Source organism: Eucyclogobius newberryi, unplaced genomic scaffold (assembly GCF_026437365.1).
Source record: "Eucyclogobius newberryi isolate DKJ021-1_F unplaced genomic scaffold, fEucNew1.0.hap1 SCAF_2, whole genome shotgun sequence".
Taxonomy (NCBI): Eukaryota; Metazoa; Chordata; class Actinopteri; order Gobiiformes; family Gobiidae; genus Eucyclogobius; species Eucyclogobius newberryi.
In genome coordinates, this window is record NW_027315834.1 from 23,912,711 (window position 1) to 23,937,724 (window position 25,014).

General features: G+C 40.6%; 1 protein-coding gene across 2 annotated transcripts; it reads left to right on the top strand.

Annotated features, from left to right (window-relative positions):
- Positions 1 to 306: 306 nt before the first annotated feature.
- LOC140367892 (uncharacterized) lies at positions 307 to 24,549 on the top strand. Of its 2 annotated transcripts, none has more exons than XM_072454660.1 (3): positions 307 to 4,039; positions 7,016 to 7,087; positions 23,843 to 24,549. In XM_072454660.1, exons 1-3 carry the CDS (start codon positions 495 to 497, stop codon positions 24,030 to 24,032), a joined length of 3,807 nt encoding a protein of 1,268 aa, XP_072310761.1. In that variant the 5' UTR covers positions 307 to 494; the 3' UTR covers positions 24,033 to 24,549. The 2 variants fall into 2 exon arrangements, with proteins under 2 accessions (XP_072310761.1, XP_072310760.1); XM_072454659.1 differs by having other exon boundaries at positions 308 to 4,039; positions 7,013 to 7,087.
- The last annotated feature ends 465 nt before the right edge of the window (positions 24,550 to 25,014 follow it).

The window sequence follows — 25,014 nt, forward strand, 5'->3', positions numbered from 1 at the left end:
ACAAGCCAATAAGATGTAAACACCAGAACTATGGCCTGGCTGCATTCCCTTGCTTCCTGTATCTTGTGTACAGGTTATTGCAAACTTCTTACCATTGGACACTGGAAGAAAGGATGGAAAATAAAGAACAACGTCACACAACGTCATTGACAACTCTCAAGACATAAAGAGTTGATTTGGGGATTATTTTTTTATTATTATTATTATATTTTTTTTGAGAGGGATAAGACTATTTTTTTCTTTTTTTGGCACGTTTTCTCATTACAAATTGGACTTAATCCATTTTGCAAAGTATTTTTTTTTAAGTTTTTGTCAAATCCTATATGGCACAATATCCAATAGAGTATGATACATCTATTTTCCTGCAATAGAACAGGTTACTCATGAGTGCCACAAAAAGATAAGTCTCTAGTTTGTGATGGATACTCAAATAGGCTCTGCCTGCACTTAATTGTCACTTTGTGAATGTTGGGTGACCAAGAGAAATAAGAGAAATGGTGAGCAAAGAGCCGAGCCACTTGCTCACTGGCCAAACTAATAGTAAGAGCACCTTGGCAGACAAGCTGCCTGGGACTATGACTGTGCGCTCTGTACTGCTTAATCGAGACTCCCCTGATATTGAAAGTCGTCTTAAGAAGAGACGTAACCGTACTCACCAAGTTCGCTTTAAAGATTTGGAAGATGGTAGTAGCAGCAGTGGAAACAGTGGAACGGGTGAAAACAATATCAATCAAAGAACTTCTACCGATCGTTCAAGTCCACATCCTATACGTAAACATGGAAGCAGGACTCCTCTGCCATGGGCAGATGAACCACACATTAGTAGTCTACCTGGCCAAACCTCTGTGGTCGGCGCTGTGCGTGGGGACATGGCAAGTACCATAGAAGTAGTGGCTGCTTTCTTAGCTAGAGCTCCACCTCACCCATTAACACCAGGTCCAACACGCAGATGTTGGACTCCACCTCAGGCCAATTCATTAACCTTGCCAATGATACGGAAGCCCAGCACCAGCACAGCAATTCAGACTTCCCCATGTCTAAAAAAGCCCCTCTCCACCCACACACGTAGCCACAGCCTGGGAGACTCAGTAGGCATTGATGGTGATGATGAACATGACTCCCAGGATGAAAACTTTTTCCACAATCACATATCTGCTCATAGGCCCAAGGATCTTAATGGCGCATCTGGATGTTCAGAACGAACTACTATAGAACGGAGATCAAAATCTAGGACGGAAATGAAATCAGCTGTTACTGTTGTAAAGAATCCAAGACACAGCGGCCCTCCTTCAGTCAGTAATATTGAGCCACGTCACTGTTCCTCTGTTTCATCCCAAGTCGGTCCCAAACGCCAGGGTAGTAGCACCCCTTCATTAGTCAGAAGAAGAAAGCGTTTTAGTCGGACTACCAGTGACCCTGGAAAGGAAGTGCATTACTGCACTACCCCTACACAGACTGAGAGCCATAGTCTGTCTCCACCTCGCTCAAATACAAAGCTGTGTAAGACTCAAATTCTAACTGAGATTCCATCTTCATGTCCAGACACATCAAAGTACTTCACCACCCAAAGTCAAACTGAAGGCCACACTCAGTCCTCCCCAGTAAATCACCAGACCCTACCTCCTGATGGCATCCAAACACAAAAAAGGTCATCTTCCTGTCACACTCCCCATGCGTCTTCAATAGAACCTTGCACTACCCAGCCACAGTCACAGAGCCCATGTGCTTCCCAAGAATTGCCAACATCGGTGGACACAATGCAAATTAGGTCTGAGAGCCTCGATTCTTCCCTTGTGAAGGATCGAGAATCTCTTCCAAATCAAACCGTGCCTTACAATTTTACTCAATTACCACCATGTTTACAAACTCATATTGATCACAATAGTGCCAATAAGGCTTCTTTCTCAGTAGAAAAACCTACATGCTCCAATTCAACAAAACTACTGTCTAGTCCCTACTCTACTGTAGCAACTGTTGCTACAGCACACTCTGTAACTCCCGTTGTTACACCACAATCTGTGATCATTGATGTTACAACATATTCTGTTTCCCCTGTTGTTACAACACACTCTGTAACGCCTGCTAATTCACAATGGTCTGGAACCAATGATGATGGCCCTCTTGCAACACCCCACTCTGTAGACCCTGATGCAACACAACACACTGTTGCCACTGTTGTTGCACCATACTCTTTAGCACCTGTTGTTACACCACTTTCTGTAACCCCTGCTGTAACACCAAACTCTGTAGCCCCTGTTGTTACACCACACTCTGTAACCCATGTTGTAACACCCAACTCTGTAGCCCCTGTTTTTACACCACACTCTGTAACTCATGTTGTAACACCAAACTCTGTAGCCCCTGCTGTAACACCAAACTCTGTAATCCATGTTGTAACACCAAACTCTATAGCCCCTGTTGTTACACCACTTTCTGTAACCCATGTTGTAACACCAAACTCTGTAGCCCCTGCTGTAACACCAAACTCTGTAACCCATGTTGTAACACCAAACTCTATAGCCCCTGTTGTTACACCACAGTCTGTTGCCCCAGTTGTGACAGCAAACTCTCTAGCTGCTATGGATACACCATACTCTGTAGCCCCTGTTGTTACACCACACGATTTTGCCCCTATTGTAACATCGCAGTCTGTAGCGCCTGCTATTTCTCTTTCAACTCCCGTTTTTACACCACATCTAATTCCAGATTGTTCAGTCGTGTCTCACCCTGCAGTAATTTTGCCTGTTTTCTCTTGTAGTACATCATTATCAGTGATCCAAGATTGTCCTCCTACTATTTCAAACACTGATTCACCCATACCATTAACATGTTCTACTCCAAGTTCTGTTCCAAGAAGCTCTCTTATTGTGCCCCCAAATGTAACTGATACAACAAGGCATGTCCCTACCCCTGTAAATGTAATGTCTCTACTGCCAAATGCAACATCACCTACAAATGTAGCTCCTTGTACATTTGTAACCCAAACTGCCATATCTTGCACATCAATATCCTATTACACTACTACACATCCAGTTGGTCCGACAGGTCTTCAGTCACACATTCTGCCCCCAGCTTATGCCACTCTTGTCCAAACCGTATCACATTGTAACATACCTTGTCAGGTTTTGCAAAATACTGTTAGCGCCAAAATAACCCCCTTCTCTTCCCCTGTTCCAAAACTCAAATCTTGCACATCTCAGCCTATACTAGTGAAAACGTACACATCCAATCTTCCAATTATGCAGCAGTGTGTAACACCAACTAAAACTGCTCCCTTATACTCTTCCACATTTCGCGCCGCACCACCTTACACTCCCCCCTTTCAGACTCAGGTAAAGAGGGGCTTACGGCTTCCGCCTCCACCACCTCCTCCGCCTCCTTACACTCCACGTAAAAACACAAATCAGCCTGCAACTCAAATCTCTGTGCTCAGGACCGACAAGACCACTGAGAAAGACAAAGATGGAAGTAAAGACATTCAAGAGGATGCTAAATGCAAGGAATCACCCAAGATGAGTGGAAGAGCCAGCACTCTGAAACACAGGGCCCAAACTCCACCAGTTGCTCTCATGAAGGGAAGGGGCTCCCCTGCTAAGGCGTGTTTTAAGTCCAGCTGTCTCAGTTCAGCCCATGCTCAACTAGGAGTTCTACATAAAATGCTCTGCTCAGGCGCTAGACCTAGGCCCAATACCCCATGTCAATTTCCTCTTCCTCAAAGTCAGCAGGGCTGCTCTAGGGTGAGGAGGTGCTCTGTTCCTGCAGAACGTCCAACAGCCGGACCATTGACTCCTGCTCAAGCTGACACACTAAGACAGGTCCAAGAGATTTTGGGGGGGTTGATGTCTGGAGCCAAGTGCAAATTGGACCCGTCTATAGTGACTGAAAAGTTGCTGAGTCCCAATGGACCACTGCGCGACATTCGTAGCCTGCAAACCCAGCTTCAGAGCTTAGAGGGAGTCCTGGAGACGAGCCAGAATACCATTAAGATTCTGCTGGATGTCATACAAGACCTTGAAAAGAAAGAAGCTGTTCGTGATGGGTGAGACAATATTTCACTTGATTTTTATTTTAATTCAGGATTGTACCTCTATTGTGATACAGAACGCCCTGGTTAATTTCTGTTGTGTAGCTTTATAGGGTACTGTTTTTGGAAATGGGTTGGTTGGATTTTATGTTTATTAGGACCAAGCCCGGCGAGAGACTTCAAATTTAAAGTAGTAAACATTGACAAATACACGTAAGTGGCCTCGAAAATTAGAGCTCAGTGAGCTCTAATTTTGAGTCAAGACAACTCAGTAGCGCCACCATAAAAATCGATTAACATGGGGCCAAAAACAATATCACAATTTTTAGAAAATTACAAAAAATATCAGTGTTTCTTCAAGAAAAATGATTGAAAAATTTTAATAGAGCGTTTGGAACATTTTAAAGTTGAACGCAACAATATGCAAATTAAGTTGCTTTGTAATAAAAGACTCTCTTGCACCCTCTTCAAATTTAATTTAAAAAAATAGTTTAGTGTAGACAACTGCAAGAAATTACTTGGGTTTCATTTGTAACAGGGCACAATGTGACAGTCACGTGACTTTAGCTCGAGTCCTTATAAGAGAAAAGTGTAGGTCGAAAAAAAAGTTTCCCTAAGGCTGAGCAAAATAATATGTCTGTTTGCCGTAACCCGACCGACCCGCTATGAAACTAGCCGACTGAAAAATAAATATCAGCATATTGCTGAAAAAACATCAAAATCTTTTATTTTTCAATTATTTCTCCGACTCACCGACCGGTCTGTCCTGATCCACCATGTCAAATATTTTATCACGCTTGTTAACTTTACTTTCATCTCCTCAAAGGACTGATAACGCACCGCGTAACACATGCGCGTGATCATTTTCAGTCCTCCACATGCATCAGTAACAAAACAGGGCACGCGATAAAGCCGTCATATTGCCTTTAACAAGATGGTTTACCCTTGTCGGCGCCACTGAAATGTCCAGAGTAATGACAGGCTCTATCAGAGTGTGAAATTTGACTTACGCAAATGCATTCTGGGATTGAAACACGCCCAGTAGCGTCATCACAACAAACATGGCGGCGCCCGTGTCCCCCACATGTTGCCCCCGCTCGCCTTAGCTACCAAAATAAAGGATAGCGGCATACAAAAGGCTGATTGAAATATCTTAAAATCGTGAGATTTAGTCTCCCGATCGGGTTGATAGAGACGTTTTCCGTCATTGACTGTTGAAGTCTGACCCCTGGTGATCACTCCGACTCAAAAAATGACAAAATTTTGATCTTTTTTTTTGCCTTCAAAGTGAAAAAAATAAGAATTTGCCTACCGACCGAGCCAGATGAAAAATGTTGACTCGGGTTACAGCAAACAGACAATTTATTTGGGGTAGCCTAATTATTATAATAATTTTTGTTTTTCTTCTCCTACAAACCTCCCCATTTTTTATCCCCTGAACATCAACGAAAACGTGATATTTATTTTTCTACCCAATATTCAAGGACGGTGAAAAATTTGTTTTTTTGGTGTCCAAAAAAGTTAATGTCGCCAAATGTCTTGCTAGCAATTTCAAATGTGGGAATGACAAGCCATTTGCAATTTTTTAAGTGTTAAAACTTGTGTATCTGGCATGCAATGTTCTATTTTCCGGCACATATATACGTTTTGTGCAAAATGATTGGCCGAGAGCAATGATGTACACAATATAGAGCTATATTTTATGGTTGCCTTACAGCGCCCCCTTGAATATTTTAGTTAAGTAGACAAAGAAAATCTGGCATAAACATCCTTCTTACCATTCTGAACAAAAACCACTATCTGCAAGCATGTTACCGTGGCAAACTTGGCAAAAATCAGCACGCGCATACACACACACTCACACACACACACACACACACACACGGTCAGAGAAATTGTAAGTTAATGTGTCCTTAATTGTTTCTGTGATGGCCTTTTCCCTGCCACCAGAAGCATGTTCCATTTATCTTGTAGGGGTTTTGAGGCCCAAATACATAGTTCTGAAATTGAGTGGGATGGTGGTGTGGTCTGCAATGCCCTAGTAATTTCTTTCCAATATTTTTGTGCAATAGGACACTCCCAGAAAACATGATAATGATGTGCCTCCTAGCAACCACCATTTCTCTGACATTCAGCCCCTCCCTGTGAATAATGAGCACTTTGACTTGGTGCTATAAAAAAAAAAAAAAAACGGGCAACATTCTTCCAACAGTATTCTTACAAAATTACCCTCTTTTTTCCCATTTACAGATTTTATGTTTCACACGATTTTTGGGTCAAAGTTGAGCCTTTTTACATTAAAGTTTTGAATGTGAAATTAGTGAGTTCCTTAGGTAATTGGAACTGTAAGCCTGAGGCTAACAAGAGACACTCAGGGGCCAAGGGCCAATTGTGACTAGAAATAGCCATCGAGTAATCTATGACATGCCTTGATATTGGCTTTACACAGCAGAAAGAACACAGTCACAACTGTTTGGTATCTGAGACTAGGTTTTTGAAATATCAGCTCATATCATAGCCCTTGAGCCTGATATTTGCTTCTTTTACAGTTTATGTTGCTGCTAGTATACATAGTATAGTATAGTTTGAATCAGTGACTGAATCTAATCAAAATCCCCAGTTCATTTAATGACTAAATACTTGGCTAAGAAATGTGACACAGATAGAGCATTTTGTTCTTAGTATTGAGGCTAAGTCTGATGCATGCACACTTGACTTTACCTCATAAGCATTATTTTATGCCTGGAGAGAGATAGTGAGTCACAGTTTATATAACCGCCTGAGCTGGTTGGATGAGGTATCATTCATTGAAAATGATTCAAGGGTTGATTTTGCAGAGGACATTGCAGATGTGCAGCTATACACTAATTTATACTGGAAGAGAAATGTTTGTCCACACACATGTGAGAGCATGTGAACACACAGACAGATGCATTTATGAAAGTGTTTATTTTACCCCTGATATGTCATCTCCATGCTTGTCCACAGAAGACATTTGTACAGAACAGGACAGGACATTGAGAACTGTGGCACCTGCAGGGACTGTGCCTGCATCATCTACAGGTAATTCAATCTTTGTATGTGTTTGAAAAGCATTATCAATAAAAAACACAAACATTTATAAAACTATACAGAAAAGATCAAATGTATTTAAAAAAAAGGTTTATTAAGAAAATAATTATTTACATTTATTATTTAAATCACGATTAATGTGACCATGTGGGTGATATTGTTTGAAAGTGTCAGAAAGTGTCACCTTCTTTTAAGTGTTACACTTTTGTGCAGCTATAGAAACATGACAGAAACCTGTTTTATCTGCTCATCAATATCTCCCTGAACGGAACAGGTCTTTCTCACTATTCACTGCTGACTTGACATCCTTTACTGCTGCGGCTGCTGCTGCCTCACGGACAGATGAGGATGATTCATGTCTACATATCATATCTTTTTAATACTTAAACGACATCAGCAGAGATGGGAATGGTGGACAAAAAGAAAAGAAACATTGACAGAAACTATTATGGGATATTTTAATTATATCCTTAGGGTTCAGATGATAAATTACCAAAACTGCCATGCAATTAACAGTTGCTAAATAAAACTAAATAAAACAAAATATCATACATTTTGAATGGGCAAAAAGTTCTCAATCGTCAATGGCAATTCACCCATGACTTGTGAATTGCACTCACTATGAGATGAAATAAACTATACTGTGCATATAAGACTGTACTGCCGTATTTAAGATAAGATAAGATAATCCTTTATTGTCCACACATGGGGAAATTTCATAAAAATTTGGATAAATACTTTTGTGTGAATACTAACCCTACCTAGTATCATAGATTGTATTCTAAATTGTTTTGTTTTGACAATAAATCCTTGTTCTTTACTTCATTAAGATAAAATGTGTGTTAAAATGCGAGCAAGGTAAATAGGTCTTCAGAATGGTTTGATGTTTCTGCACAATGTGTACTTTTCAAGCTCATAAAGAATCTTCGTCTGATGTATTTTTCTGTAGTTACAGGAGAACATGAAAGCGTTATTAGCTAAAACAGCAAACAATGTTTTGCATGCTGTAACTGTTACACGTTTTCCCTTTACTTTAATGTCCATCCATGTGAAATCTGCCTTGTTTGGCTGCATGAGGCAGAATATAACACATGTTGTGTGATGCATAATAAGTGTTTGTGCCCTTGAATATTACAAATTCAAAAAAGGTTGATATTTCTGGTGGTAAAAGTCATTACATGCGTGTTAATATGTCTGAAAGTTATAATTAGTCATTGAGGTTGTGATTTCCCTTGTTATTCTTTTTGCTAATTGAGCGTCTGCGTGATGTCACGCAGGCACTATATGTTCTTGTATTTTGAGTGATGTCACACATTTTTTATTATTGTTGTTGTTGTTGTTGTTGTTTTATGGCGGTTGGCATCCAATTGTTGCATTACCGCCAGACTTTATTATTATTATATTTAGTATTAGTACTTTGAGTGTCTGCGGAATTCTTTGATTCTTTAGACTTTATTCTTTAGGCTTTTTTGACGGAGCCAGTTGAGCGAGCGAGAGAGAGAGAGAGGGGGGGAGAGGGAGAGAGGGGGAGATGGAGAGAGAGAGAGAGAGAGAGAGAGAGGGGAGAGGGAGAGAGAGAGAGGGAGAGGGAGGGAGTGATAGGGAGGGAGAGGGAGCGAGAGAGGGAGGGAGGGAGAGAGGGGGAGAGAGAGAGAGAGGGGAGAGGGAGAGAGGGGGAGAGGGAGAGAGAGAGAGAGAGAGAGAGAGAGGGGAGAGGGAGAGAGAGAGAGGGAGAGGGAGGGAGTGATAGGGAGGGAGAGGGAGCGAGAGAGGGAGGGAGGGAGAGAGGGGGAGCGAGAGAGAGGGAGGGGGACACCTACACACACGGGAGGGGGAGGTGGCGGAGAGGGAGGGGGAGAGAGAGGGAGAGACGCAGACACTCTAGCAATGGCTTCAGCCATTGCAAATTTTCTAGTGTTATATGAGCTACATGAAAACAGGAGTTCTAAAAAGGAACTGAATCCCTGTGGGGTTCACACAGGCCTAATCAGATCTGTATGCTGTCTCCATGAAGGAAGGGGGAGGGCTCTGATAGGGATTAATGACTTTTGACCGAAGGCTTGTAGCTGAACCATAAAGCTACGTACAGACCGCCGCGGCCTAATCGCGCCCCACGCAGAATTTGAGCGCGTGTACATTTGAAAGGTTTACGCACCAGACGCGCGCTATCGACGCCCCGACCACTGTACACAGACACGCGTATGGCGCGCTTGAGCTGTCTGCGCACATGCGCAGTAGAGGTGTTGTCGCATGAGCAGTGGAGTTGTTTGTTCATTGTGTAAAATGACGGATATCGAGAGCGTTTTTGGTTTTCAAAACTCTCACACGGAGGCGCCGGACTTGTTTCTGTTTCTGTATTCCACCGTGAATACATCGTAGAGCTCCTTTCTCCCACAAACAGCCACAATCGGTCTTTCGTCTGCTTGGGGAATTCCACGGGGAATACCGAGGGGCAATACGTACGTACGTACGTCACTGGAGCTTCAGCTCTGATTGGCTGCTGTGGCTGCTGCTACGCTTCAGCTGCCATAGACCTCAACATATTTGAACGCGTCGTGTAGCCGCTTTCGTCGCCTTGGCCGGCTCATACGTGCGCTCAAAGCGTCGAGAGCGTAAAAAAACGCACCAATCGCGCCGCAAAAACGAAGAAATCGTGCCGCGGATAACGCACTACGTGCTCGACGCGCGTTTACCATAGACTTTGAAAGTAAACTGGACGCTTTGGCCGCGGCGGTGTGGACGGGCCTTAAAGGTCCCATAACATGCAAAATCGACTTTTCAGAGCTTTTAACCTTCTTACATTGCTATTTGTGCTTCATATATGTACCCAGAGTGTTTTTTTTGATTGATTCCCGCAGTTTTTAGCTATATTACAGACTATCTCCTTCCCGCGAATCTCCAAACTGACGGGCGGTGGGAGCAAGACCGCGTCATAATCACAGGCATCATCCCTCCTCACCCCCCCCCCCCCCCTCTCCACCCCCCCCCCCCCCCCCCCCTCACCCTCCCGTCTGCCGCCTCCCGCCCCCTTCCCCCCGGCTCCGCGCTGCTCCAGGCTAACCCGTGTCTCCCCATACAAGCCCGGGAGTTTTTCTGCTTCGATTTACGATGAAACACGGTTCAAAGAGGCCCAAAACTTCATTAATGATATCGCACTCTTTACTATTATCACAATGGTGACGGTTTATGTGGCAGTTGATGCAGCAACCGGGAAAATAAACGGAGAGAAGTTCTATCCGATACCGAAAAACCAGGAAATAATAGCGCGATGGACATAAGACTTTCCTCTCTCTCTCTCTCTCTCTCTCTCTCTCTCTCTCTATATATATATATATAAAAGTCTGTTATCTGTTCTGCGCACGCTGTAGAATAAACACCAGTTTTATTTAGTCTCAAAGTAGACTCTTTCTCACTCACTCGCGTGGAGCGGCGCACCGCGGAGCTAACAGCACACAGCTGTGGGGCCTACGTCACGGGTGGGCGGGGCACACACGCTCTCTGAGACTACGTCACGGGTGGGCGGGGCACACACGCTCTCTGAGACTACGTCACGGGTGGGCGGGGCACACACGCTCTCTGAGACTACGTCACGGGTTGGGCGGGGGAGCGAGATAGCTCTTCGCAAGGGTGGGGGCGAATGTCAAACTGAGCCGTTTGCATTTCCGGGTTGGTGAGGGGGTCCAAGGTCTGGGTGATATTTCTTAACTATTATGTTAAGGGTGTTGCACAACACTCATTATTATCAATTATACACTTAGGATAGACTACGAAACGTGAAAAAAAGCATGTTATGGCACCTTTAAGTCCACTACAGTTTCTTTTAAGACAAGCCCTCCATGCTCTTCACTGAAGACCAGATCATTGAGAAGAGTGTTGCTGAGGAAGCAGTCTTGTGTTCACTGTGTCTTTTCTTTGCTTGGTGTTCCTCTAGAAAGGCTTGTTTTTCCAAACTTATTCACTGGCTGCCAAGGCTGTTTAAGCATAGGTCAATAAATTCCTCCTCTCATTACAGATGGATTTTTTGTGATTCTGGCAGAAGGGAGAGGCAACAAGATGCTATTTCTTACTATCTCGCACAGCTCTTCTGACTGCAGTCTACAGTAACAAATCCTCACTCTGTATTTTCACACGCGCCCCCCAATGAATCAGTAGTTTCCGTTGGACACCATACTGAATGATGGAACTATAATGAGTGCTAATTCAGAAATTACACTATATATTATTATTGTTTTGTTGTCATTCAAATATTATATATATATATATATATATATATATATATGATTGATCTCATTATTTAAAATGATCACTTTGTTCTCAGAAATGCTACACTGCTTTTTAAATTTTCAAAAGAATTGTGTTAGAAAACAGTAAAATTGTTCTTTTGTGCTTGGAAAAGTGTTGCATCAAGGAGGCCTACACTGCCAGAACAAGGCATCCACTTCATCTTGATCTGAGCATCCACCTCATACCCACGTAGAGGTCAGTGTTCAAATCTAACAAACCAGTAAAGAAGACAATATTTGGTCAGAAGATGCCTCAGAGGAACTAAATGGATGCTTTCTGTGTCGTCAGGGATTGCATCCAGAAGAAAAGCTTTAAAGTAAATGACACAGCAGCTGAAAAGGCTGCACAAAAAGAACTTGCAAGACAGAACTCAAGCAGAAATATGCATTTCATTTTGAGAGCGACACCTTTAGTGCCTCTTGTGATGTTGCTAATGAAATATCTTACGACACTTCTGACAGGATAGTAATTGATTTGGAGTTGGTTATGATAGTGTTAAAAAGATCCCCACCAAGGTTGGGCAAGAGCCTTCAAAAAAGGAGTTTGTTACCTGTTACTTTTCCCTAAATAATCTGTGTTAGTAACTGCGTTTCTGAGTGATGAAAGTTATTAATTACCAAGTAACTACTAAATAGAAATTAAAAAATCTCAAAAACTACACCCACAGCTTATTTTTAGTCTTATTTTGCTTTCCAGGACTAGCTCAAAACCAAGCTCAAAGCCTTAATACACAGTCAACTGCACAGCTACAACAATAACACAAACAACTGTTATCTTCATCAAACAGCGCTTCTACCAAAATCAGGATATCATGCCGAAAGTCGAAAGACAAATCTCTTGATTTACCGGTCGGTCTATGTTCCTACCCTCACCTATGGTCATGACAGAAAGGACAAAATGAGCGGTCGAAATGAGTTTCCTCCACCGTGTGGCTGGGCGCTCCCTTAGAGATAAGGTGAGGAGCTCAGTCACACGGGAAGAGCTCGAAGTAGCGCCGTTGCTCCTCCACGTCGAGAGGAGTCACTGAGATGGCTCGGGCATCTGTTCCGGATGCCTCATGGGCACCTCCCTGGGGAGGTGTTCCGGGCATGTCCCACCGGGAAGAGGCCCCGGGGAAGACCCAGGACAGGCTGGAGGGACTGTCTCTCGGCTGGCCTGGGAACGCCTCAGGGTCCCCCCGGAGGAGTTGGAGGAAGTGTCTGGGGAGGAGGACGTCTGGGAGTCCCCGCTTAGACTGCTGCCCCCGCGACCCGGCCCTGGATAAGCGGAAGAAAATGGATGGATGGATGTTTGCATAAAGCTTTGGTCCTGACTAGCACCTTGGTCATAAGTGGATACTTTGATTAGTACTTAATGGAGTAAAATTTATGGGAAAACAGTGGGTTATAATGTTTAACCCAATCACAGTATTTATTAGTCTAGAATGACAAGCATTTAACATTCAGTGAAATTAAATGCAACACAAGCATTGTTAAATGCAGATTTCCCCTCTAAATATTCAAAGATGCATGTATTGATTCTAGGGGTTGATTTCCTGCAGACAACATTAGCACATAATCTGTCAACTGTTCAGCCCCAATCTGCTTTTCCGTGATCTCTCCAATGGCCACATTGTCTGAATTAGACAAGAAATACTGATAATACTGATCCCAACCTGCAGAACCCTTTATTATTTGTTCAACCCCACTACAACTGGATCTTTAAGAGTCAATGAGAATGAAAATAGACATTGTTGTAGAAAACGTTTAACCAGATATGAGAGGTATGAGTTTGTCTATAGAAGATTTGTCAGATTCTTGACTCTGACCTTTTGCTAAGAGCCCGAGCCAGAGGTTTACAGAGCTGTGTGTGTTTCTGTGTGTGTGCTCGTGTTGGACAGAGAAGAGAATAGAGAAGAGGTGTGTGTGAGATGTGTAAAGGGCAGGCTAGGCAGTTCTTCTGCAGTAATCCATCTTCACTTCAGGGCTGAGCCGTGGAGCAATAGGCAGCTCACAGGGGACAAGCAGGAAATACACCATAGGCACTGCTCGCATTGATGTGTGAACTACACAGAGGAAACCTGCAGCACGGCCCTTTTAAATAGGATAAACACACAAAAACACTATATTTTTATTGCTGACAATATGGCTATTACAGATATATGGAATGTGCAATGATAGTAGAGAATATGGTCACAATGTGCTGACCCACAAAAAAATCTAGATTTTCCTTTGTGAAAAACATACTCACGTTATGTATTCTCACACAAGCAGCATTGATTTAAAATGCCATTGCTCCAATAACCTGTTTTCACCAATTCTAGACACAACCACTGGTCTTGACTTACTTGGTGCTCCATTTTATTTCGTTAATCTGTGATGGTATTTTTCAATATTGTGCAGCCATTTTGATATGAATAAAATAAAATGTGCTGCTTGAGATCATGAACTGTAGTTCTCCTTAGACTGCAGGGTCCGGCAGTGCGGCGCTTTGTTGTGATGACATTTCTGATGACGCACTTTAAAGGCACAGAAGGAAATCAGCACTACAGTATTCAACTGGAAAGCAGCAGACTTCTTTCTTTAGTTTAATTGTTTTAGATCAATGTTGCAATTTAGGATTAGTGAGTGTCATTGATTTTAACTTTGTATAAGACAAAATATGTCTTCTTTAATGTTACTGTCAAATTTCCCTGAACATTACACGACTATCATCACACTACTTTAACATAGGGTTTAGTTAAGGGTTAATGCTAGTAATCATTATGCATATATGTGTACAGTGTATGTATGTTATTCTAGTTTATGTTGTCAGTTAATTCATGACACTGTTCTAGTTCCTGTTGTGGTTGTGTTTGTGAGTTTCAGATGTAGTTCTGGTCATAAAACAACAGAATAGACACACAGGACGTGGAATGAGGAGTCTTGTCCATTTGGCAATAATCACATGGCCTTCACACTGGTGCCAGTAGTGAGTGCCAGATGGTGCTCATCTCTGGTGCACAATGTCTTTGAACAGGACGAGAGAGGCAGATCAAGAGTGGCATGTGGCACAGGAAAGCAGGGCCTAATGTGGATGATGTGTCATAGAAATACTAATCAGGCTGGTCACACCCACAGCTAAACGAGATCCCAAAAGCCCTTCCACAAGCACCCACACCAAACCTGCAGCTCAGCTCACTTTCCGCCTTCCTACACTGCATTCATTTTGGCTAATCATTACATATGAATTGCAAATGCACAAAATATTTGCTCAATCTAGTGGAATATTTCTAGTGACATATTTATCTATCCAATCAGGCAGTGGTGAGCCATTAGGGAAATCAAGGTATTCAAAGATTACAATGAGAGTACAAAAGAGAGACATTTCAATTCTATCACTGTCAGTAAACATTGATTTGGAACTTATGCTACATAATTCATACCATTTTAGTTCAAATCGTCCATATATCTTTTTTGTTAATGTTATCAAGATTCTCTTATATTTGCAGGGTTTGTTTTAATGGAGTTAAATCCGAATTCTAAATAATAACTTGATCACAAAATTCTACCAGCGTGCTTTTGTTGTTGTTGTACATGTAAAGGTTACACGTCATATGGACAGGACTAGGACAGGACTAGGACAGGACTCAGACCGGACTAGGACAGGACTAGGACAGGACAGGACTAGGACAGGACTAGGACAGAACTAGGACAGGACTATGACAGGACTAGGACAGGACTAGGACAGGACTAGGACAGGACTAAGACCGGACTCGGACAAACAGGACCCAGCTGTTGCTAATGGCATAAGGAAAACTTTTAATACTGCTGCAAAACTATGAATTACATGTTAATATTGGCTAATATGCATCACAGGCTTCCAAAATATGACTCACCATGTTTAGCGTCAGGGACTAGGCTTAGAGCAAAGCAAATTCACAGATTAGTCATTTATATGTTGGTCTGAGTTCAGTACTGACTTCAATACCGTGGCAAATTTAACACACAAAAGTTACAATTTTGAAAAGCATCATTCTTACCTGGTCATACAACACACAATCTATTTTTGTTAAAAGCCATTTTGCCAAACTGTCAAAGTCTCATTTTGTCATTTTCCAAAAGCATAAACTGATGATCAACCATTTAAGCCTAGCTTTATTACACAGTCAAATAATTTTATATTTGCAACAGTACAACAGTTTTTAGACAGCTATCTCAAACAATCAAACATTAAAAAAACTAGAGCAGTTATTCAAGTATTCAAATATTTGAGTAAATATATAATTTACTAATCAGATGACTTTTGGAGACAATACTTTGCTAAGTGACTTTAGGCCCGTGTTCAAAATGAAGGTTTCACAGATATTATGAGTAAACTTAAGTGGAAAAGTGTTAGCGAAGATTTATTTTAATAACAATGCTGAAGAAAAGCTAACAGACATTGTACTCTTTAGGGTTGTGAGTAAAGGTAAACCAGCTATTCCAAGTAAAGGTATTAATCTTGAGAAATATTAAGTAGGGATTCCTTGATTTGATCAACAAAGGTTTGTATTTGTATTTAGAGTATATTTACTGCACCTCCACTGAAATATTATTACCTTGTGACAGTTGCGTGCTATTATGAGACAGCCATTAGAAATAATGGGCCTTGACTGTGAGTTGTTTGAAGATGGCACGCTGCCACCTCGGCGTCACACTTCTGTCTCAGTTCTCTTCAGTAGCTGCCCATCCATCAGAGCCTTCCGCTTCACAAGTTATCACTCAATATCTCTGCAGTGTTCAGGACAAACAGGTGCTGCTGACTGCACTCAGCCAGTTTTGTCTTTTCATTCACACCAAATAATTTACCAAATCTTTGCACAATGCATTCCTTCCATCCTTTTTACTTTTCCCTTGTACTATTTGCCCCCGGGATTCATCTTTCTATTATAGCGCTGTGATTTCTATTGTATTTCTTTTCTTAATGGAGTCTTGGAACCAGCTTCCTAATGTAAAATTGTAAAGTGTATAATCAAATCACTTGTAGAAAAACGTTTTTACCTTTATTTTTTAAGATTTGGTTTGTTTTCATCAGCGTACTTAAATATATTTATATATTTTAGCGGCTCAAACACTGTCTTAGTGAATGTTAGACAACTGAATTGAAAATAGAAAAATGTCTATTACTGCCATATTCTATCTAGAGTGCAATAGTTATGTCCGGCTGCATTATGTTTGAGGATCCTTGAGTTTTTTGACAATGAGAAGACTTATAGGAAAACAAACGTGTCTCCCGCCGGTTTGAGTCTTCTCTGATCAGTCTTTATACTTCAGACTTAGATATATATGTATCTCCTCATCACTGGCCTTTATACAACTCCTTTATACTTCAATAATCACTTTTGACCTCACTTGCTCTTTCATTTGAGGAGCATTTTGATGCAGGGGTTTTTCTCTGATCTTAAACCTTCTGCCTCCTCATCTGAGGGTTATTTATGCTTTGAGACGGCTGCGCTGTTGTTGATGTTGCAAAGTGTCATGGCGCATAAATAATCGCATCTGCAGTGGTTTTGAAGATCTACACATTAACCCCATGGTGGAAACACAAGTGAGGTGCTGCTTATCATCACAAATAGGGGACATCTGTGACTTTCTGGGAAATATTTTAATAATTGTTTGTAGACATTAGCATTTTTAGTTCAAATTCAACCACCTCATTGAATCTCTGATGCATGAACACAAATACATTTGAAAAAATGCGCCCGCAATTATATGTTTTATAATGGTCCTCTACACCTGGTTTCATTTGAGGTCACATGTCTTTTTCTTTTTTTCAGTTTGGTTTAACTGGTCATGATAATGTATATAAGCTATGAAACATGTCAAAGTCATTACATTTATATCATTACATCTTATCACACTCTTATAAACACTTTTTTTTAAGTTATCTGTTTTTTATTACTATACTTGTGTAACTACTCTGTGTTGCAACAGTGTTTTTTCCCCATTGTGGGACAAATAAAGGGACAAACAAAGGTTATCTTATCTTAGGTTATCTTATCTATTGTCTAATAAAGGAGAAGCAACAAAACGATCCTACTAAAGAAGACAAGATGAATATTCATGATCTATTTTACTCGTGTGACCGCTGGAGTGGTGGACGTGTGCTGGTTACATTTATTCTCATACATTTTATTGCATATACTGCAAGCCCACAACAAAAAGCATAAATCATGAGCTTATGTTTCCCTGAGTCATGTTTATCTGTCAATCAAGCTTATTCTGTCAGCACTATAAAGTCTCATGTCTTCATGAAGCATACATTACAGTGTTGGTCAACGGGTCTGTTTGTATGGATCACATTCTGTTTCACAATTCCCACAAATAAGAAACTACCGTAATAAGTGAGTGGAGAGCAGAGATCTGTGCCAAGACAGTGTTCTGATGGTAAAACAGCTCCAGAAGCTGCTCTCCATGAATGACAAAGCAGTTTGTTGGTACAAATTCGATACAGTTAGACTAATCATTTGCCCTTTTAAAGCCACAGTTTTTTTTTTTAATCCCTTTTCTTCTTCTTGACAACTCTAGCAATCATCTGATTTTATGATTTAAACCCCGAACCCATTCAAGTGCGTCCTGAAATGCACTGTTGCAACTGTAAAATAAATATTGTCAATTACTTTCATTTTAAAGACAGTTTTGTAGAAATACCATCATTAACTGTACATTTATGGGAGTTTAACTGTAAAATAAAAGCCAGCATGTATGTTTGCATGTTTTATTAACTACAAACATATTTTTCTCTGTTGTAAAATTCCAGTAAAATACAGTAAATAAAAGTGCGGCACATTTTATAACGGGTTCATGATTGCAATTCCTAGTTTCATATTTTATCGGCTAAAGACATCTCCAATTAAGTGTCTCAGGATGTGCATTGTGATACAGTGGTCTTCAAAAGCATAAAATAATAATAATGAAAGAAATGAAGTCCTTTTTTATAACCTTTGTACTAAAGTTTGCACAAATGAAGTTATGATTCTGAATTAAGTAAGCGACTTGAGGCGTTATTTGGTGTTCTCTCTCTGCATATGCAATATCTGTGTTTCTGTGTATTTTTGTGAACCGCTTTTTGTCGCACTGTGCTGACACTGCACCACATCTCTTTTTATCGTGAGCCAAATATCCAGTCGGTGCAACATCAATCATGACGGAAATGTTTGCCGTAGTTAGTTTTTATACCTGACACTTTTTAAGTCCATTCTTCAGCAGCACATTCAAGCCTGTTATTCTCCCAAGAGCTATTTCAATCTCTGATTTGGCTTACGCTATGTAATTATCTCACTATTGATTCCATCGCTGCTCTTTTCACTCAGCTTTATATGCTCAGACAAATCCTTGAACTCCAAACATCTATTAAATTTGCTGGCTTTTGTGTCTTACTGCAACTTTTTTATGAAACGAATTATTCTTTTTTTTTAAATCTGTATTTTTTTCTACAATAAACAGAAAGGAAAATTGTTGCTTTGGTGTGGAATTGCACACCAATCGCCGTTGCCAATGTTCTATAATACCAAGGTAGAATTACTAGAAGCCATTATCTGCTGCAGTTGTTCACACTTTCCGCAAAAGCATCCCCAGCTCACACACAGTTGTCAGATTGGGTTCATTACGTCATCAGTAACTCTGAGATTCTTACAGTCGCTGTCACAAGTGTCACATGATGCTACTGTGACCATTGATGTGACCTTTTTTTCTACTTGTAGCAGTAAGACGAGCGGGGCCGCCTGCAGTCCGACTTCAGAACTGTATCGCAGGTGTAAGAGCGTCGCCAGCACGTTTCTGTATCTCTTTGGTCTCCCTGATCCCAAAATGGTGCTTTCTGTTTTGGGAAATGACGGACTTGAGCTGTTGTTCATATGCTTGTCCCTGAAAGGCTCAAGTGCGTGATTTGGAGGTCTCTTGTTTTTCACATTCGGTTTGATGTTGAATCTCAAAGTCACATATCTAATAATATTGACCGTATGATTGCTTAATAAGGTAGCTTTCATGCATTATATTTTGAGTGATCTGAATTAGGGCTGAAAAAACTGAATCAATTAATATCAACTAATCTACTACCAACTGATTTAGTAATCGAATAATGAACTAGTCTGCACTGACTACAAAACAAGGCATGGGCTGAGAAAAAAGGTTTTACAATTCAGACAAAGCAAGAATTACATGAAAATGACACAGGAAACGTGTAAATGTAGTATTTTTTTTATTTAAAAAATCTCTCTGTAAATATTCTCCATCAATATGTCTTTAAGCAGCATCATTTTAGCTTCATCTCGGTCAAATTTACTAAAAATCTGATATTCGCAATCCAAACAACTAATTATTTAATTGCTAGACTAATCGATGAGTAAAATAACCGTTAGTTGCAGCCCTAATCTGAGCTGAGACACTGCGACACAAGTGAACATGTGACAAATATGTATCTCGAAGTCTTAGTATAGTTGGCTCAGTGCACATAAATACAAAGCCCGCGTAAACTTGACTGCACTGAAAGAAACAAAGTTATTAATTATGCATGTGTCAAGGCTCAGGGCACATCGGGCGCATGTGTTTGTGTGCTATTCCCATTAAAAGAGAAACACTCATTTTAAGAATATTTCCCTTTCTTATGTTCTCTGAGAAAATTGCACGGACATGTCGAGTAGATTGCTTTTTCTCTGCTGTATTTCCAATGAAAAGTCTCTCCTTGCCACTCAGAAGCAGAAGAGTCTGGGGAGCACTGATGATCTCTCGCTTCTGCCAACGCTGTATGAATGTTTAATGCACGACAGAATGAAAAAGGACTAAAACCCCGCTCAATTTGTATGCAAATATATACTTTTTAAGATATACTTTTTGTCACTTGTTCTGCCTAACGTGTTTTCTGAGTATAGCTTTTTCACTCTTCAAAATTTACCACGACTTCCATCCACTAACTCACACCAGATTATTCAGATTTTCTCATTAACTATTGCATGCATCCGATTCGTTGTTTTCTCTACAAATAAACCCATAAAACTTAGTCTAAAGCAAACCTGCTTGTTACTGGGGGTTGATTCTAGCGTTAGAGCTGGTTATTGCTCTTGGACAAAGTTTCTCTCTCTTTCTCTTTTATCTTGAAGCTGATAAAGACATTGATATTGGAAAAATATTGCAACAAGTGATATGGCTGTTAATTACGGTGATCACAATGTTATCGTGACATTTGAAATCTTTTTGACACAATCAGTTCAGTCGTATTAAAATACATGTTCATGTCTTAATGTCAAACTCTGTCAAACAAGCTGAACAGAGACAAAACGGAGACTAAATCAAGGCAGATTTTAGAATAATCAGCCTTTTTCAACATTTTAAAAACAATATTTTTGGGAGGAACTTCGTGTTACTGTATTCAATATATTTAGTCTGTTGCTATAACGATTATTGCGTTAGCCAACAGTGCGATATCGATACATTTGCGACAAATTGTAAAACTTTAAACAGTTCTCATTTTTTATTTATCTTTACTTAAAATGTAAGGTCACTTTTGCCGATGTTATTACTTTGTCCGGGAACGTCGACGTGAACATTTATGTATTTACATAGAAACATAGAAAAAGTACCTGGAAACACATGCATAGTTACTGTGATAAGGGTTCGCCTCTCCCCAGATCTGACCTGTAACTTGGCCTGGTGGTGTCAACTGCTTGCGTGTCCATGGCGATAGATCAGATTATGCCTTACTGTGGAACATTCCAGGCAAAGCACAAGAACACAACACAAGAAAAGTTACATAGTCCACCTTTAACTTGGATTTGGATCAAAGACACAGAGTGTCACACCATAAAAAACATGAGGTCATATATAGCACAGATACAGAATGGCATATGCATAAGAAAAAATATGGTTTTGGTGAAACTTTTACATAAAAACTGCAGGTTTATCCAGACTAATGAGGTGCAAATAAATCTTCAAATCTTCTGGAATCTATAAAGTCCTGAACACAACAATGATATCTGCCGAGCCTTATTAAAGGAAAGAGGGGCTATGGAAGGGCAGTCTTGCAGTGGTGGTGTGCGCCGCAGTTTGTGGGCTCAGTGTGAAGATAATGAAGGTTGAGGATGGACAGATCTCCGTAGTGCCAGTGCGCCTTCATCATGCAGCGCTGAGACCCTGGACACTCGAGGCAGGAGTCACCGTGGAACTCTGCAGGGAGCTGAGTGTAAATAAGCAGGCTATGCAAAGGAGGAAAAACTGCTTTAGTTACAAGTAGCGTGTCACTCCACTCACGTATGCCTCGGTTTACTTGGATTTCCGCCTGCGTTGAGATGCTACAAAGGGAAATCCGTGCGCTGAAAAGAAACCCTTTGCACTGCTGTTTTGCACACACACAACATTGGTCGTCGCAGTGTCCTTTGTATTTTCATGTCTTATTTTGCTGTGCATAAAAAACAGCTCATCCAGTGAAGAGCCAGTGGGTGTGTGTTGTTTTTTTGTGCAGATGCGGGTGGGTTTGAGAGTCATCATTGTTCCCATGGCTTCCTCTGCACCACTCTTCTACATGCTCAACCTAGGGAGTCCTCTTTATTTCTAGCATCTGTGCTATGATGAGAAACACCAGCTAACTAGGGCACTGCATAATAAGCAAGAATAGCAGCAGCGTCGGGAAGAAAAGGGGCAAAAAGAATCGGTTCTCATAGGGAAATCTTACCATTTGCTGACGGAAGTAATTCAACGAACAAAAATTATTGTCCCTATGCCTTTAATGCCTTCATTTAATATAGTTTACCTATTGCTCTCTGGTGGAGGTGCATCAGAGTTCACGTCTTATTTCAACAGCCAGAGCCCTAAGCTATAAACTGTCATGTGATGGACAATGCGGCGTGCTGACTGTAGATTTTGGCCAGTGTGTCAAAGGAAGAAATGCAAAAAGCTGCAACGTTTCTGTTTTAGTCAGCAATCAGTTTAAGCTTTGTTTTATCACAACAAAGTTAACTTGAGGAAAACTTGTCCATACAATTCTTTGGTAGTGACCTTGCCTTACTTAAAAACAATAATTTATCTTTTGTGGCCAATTTTTTGTTGTTAAATGGCTGAATATGGCTCATTTTATTTTTTATTTTCAGTGCTGTCAGTACAGTGACTGCGATACCTTGTGTATTAGGGAGTTAAATATCCAGAGCAGTGTTTTTTAGGTCTGACTCTATGGCACAGATAGAGCTTCGTGTGTTCTTACAACCAGGGCCAGACTGATAAGTGTCACAAACAATTTGCTCGTTGTTGCCCACCCAATTTATCTGTCCATCTTTCCTCTAAAGCAGAAAGTGGGGGTCAGGGGGTCCCGACTAGGCACGGGTTGGGGTTTGTAAGATGACTTGCAAGATTACATGCACAAAAAATCTGATCATTATCTGATTTCTGGCATGATCAGATTATTGACAAGTCATACAAACAGTTACATCTGATGTGAGTAATCTGATTTCTTTCTGATTGTTCACACCTGTTCACAACTGAAGGACAATTCATTAACTGACATGTTTTTGATAATCAGATTTCTCTTTGTGTACAGGTTTCACAAATCAGATCTGATTATTGGGTTATCTAATTATTCTTATCTGATGTTTACTGATTATGTAAATGTACCCAATGAAACTGGCAACAAAAGCAGGGAAAAGGACAAACAATTGGATAAAATGTCCAACAGTCGACAGTGAAACAAGCAAATAGATTACTGAGAAGAATACTTCTCAGCAAGAAAAAAAAGAACAGTTTGCAAAAAAAGATCCCTTGAGAACTACTCTGAAGGAGAGATCAACTGTGGATGTGATCAGGACTGACAAGCGTCTCCATTTGCACATATAGAGCTCAGGAAAGCTAAGGTCCTGTCATTGCTGGGGCATCTCGTGAGAAAGGTGAAGGAAGTATCCCGGCAGGTGAGAGTTAGAGAACCCTCCTGTGGGACAGAGCGACAACATGTGAAAAGCAAAAGTATTCTACATCCATTACTCAAACTGCCTTTCACCTCTAAAGTCCCTAAACCTTTTCATCTCTGTTATAACGAACATGTGGTGCCTACTTTATTTGTTTGCAATTGACAAAAAGGGTGAACAGTTGTTGTGTAATGGCCTGATTTTATGTGCCTTGTGGTACGCCTTGAAAAAATTTCAGATTCATGGATGTGATTGGATATTTTATACATCTCGGAGTGAACTGGGAAAACATCTGAGTCAAAAGAGAAAGCAAAACAATCAACATCACCACATTTAAAGCCACAGAAGTATTGGGCAAACTCTGCTACATTAAAAAGACATTTCCAGGATCCTTACACTGCCTTTTTACATTGTCCCTGTATTTTAAAGCGCCTTCAAGTGTTCAAAACTTGATTTGGTAATATTTCAGTCGGAGACAAAAAAGTGTGCGGTGACTCAAAAAACGGTTGAAAAATCCTGATCTAATAGTAAAAGTGGTCCATGAATCTAACTGTACTTTCTGTTGCTTCTCTCGACAGTGTAGAGCATGATTTCCGTCTTCAAGAAGGGCAGGTGGTTCGCAAATGGAAAGTGGGCGACCCCCCAGAGGACCGGCCGCAGACCCCCACTCCCCCGCCCTCTACGCCCCTCCAGCAGGACTCTCCTCAGGCCGTGCGACCACCTATCTCTGCCAAGAAGAACCGGAAGAAGTGCTTCTGGTTCCTTTGAGCCTCAGCGGATGCGCGACACACACCCTCGACTAAAAACAAGACAAACTTTGGCAAGGACAAGAAGAGAAATGTGGAATTTAGAGGCAAACTCATGGATGCGGCAGTTTGTAGCAAAGACGTGCTGAGGCTAAAAAATTAAATGAAAAAAAAAACATATGGTTCAGCACAAAATACAAGAGATATATTGAAATATACGGAAAAACATATTTATGTGGCAAAAGTATGATATATATAGAGAGAGATGGTTTATTTAATTCAATATTGGACTAATGAGGGTCAGAACACCAGCTTTTATATTAAGAGACGTTATAAAGTTATAATATGTATTCAAATCTTTTATTATGTTGTAATTGATGAAAAAAACTATATGTCAACACGCACATACAAATTTCACAGTGATGTATTATTTAAAGTATATATAGAGACACAGAGTAAGACGAGCTCTGCGTGATCAGAGCTGCTTGGATGCTATATTTCAGATATGGATTAATGCTCTATAAAAGTATTTTACCACAGCTGCTGTTGTGTCACTTTTTCTTCTATTTTTCTTCCTCTTTTTTTTAAAGTCTAAAATCCACAAAACCTTCATACAGTGGTAGGTTTTGGGGAAGATTCTTGACCAATTTGAGCTCTGAATGAGAGTGAATATCTGTGTTATCTCTTTACACTGGTTGTCATGGACATGGAAAATGGAAGTAACAAAGTACAAAAGTTTTAGGTTTACTTTCCTTTCCTTTGCATTTTACAGTGGATGTTTTAATTTCACTTCACTACATCTGAAAGCAGGTATCTGTCCTTTCTACTTTTCAAAATGTTTTAACTTTACTTTCTGTTGGTTTGAGGGCTTATTTTTGAGCACATTCATGGTGACGTGCCGCCTAAAAGGTTAGAGTTCATGTCTTGGCTTTGAGCAAACATAAACATACAAATAAAAACAATAGAAACATTGAGAAATTTAACAAATCTGGACAATTCTTTAT

Bases quoted from the DNA above. Each gene is read 5' to 3' on its own strand.
- LOC140367892 (XM_072454659.1), top strand. From the start codon at position 495: ATGGTGAGCAAAGAGCCGAGCCACTTGCTCACTGGCCAAACTAATAGT. The intron at 4,040-7,012 runs GTGAGACAATAT...GCTTGTCCACAG, and splicing joins AAAGAAGCTGTTCGTGATGG to AAGACATTTGTACAGAACAG. The intron at 7,088-23,842 runs GTAATTCAATCT...TTCTCTCGACAG, and splicing joins TGTGCCTGCATCATCTACAG to TGTAGAGCATGATTTCCGTC.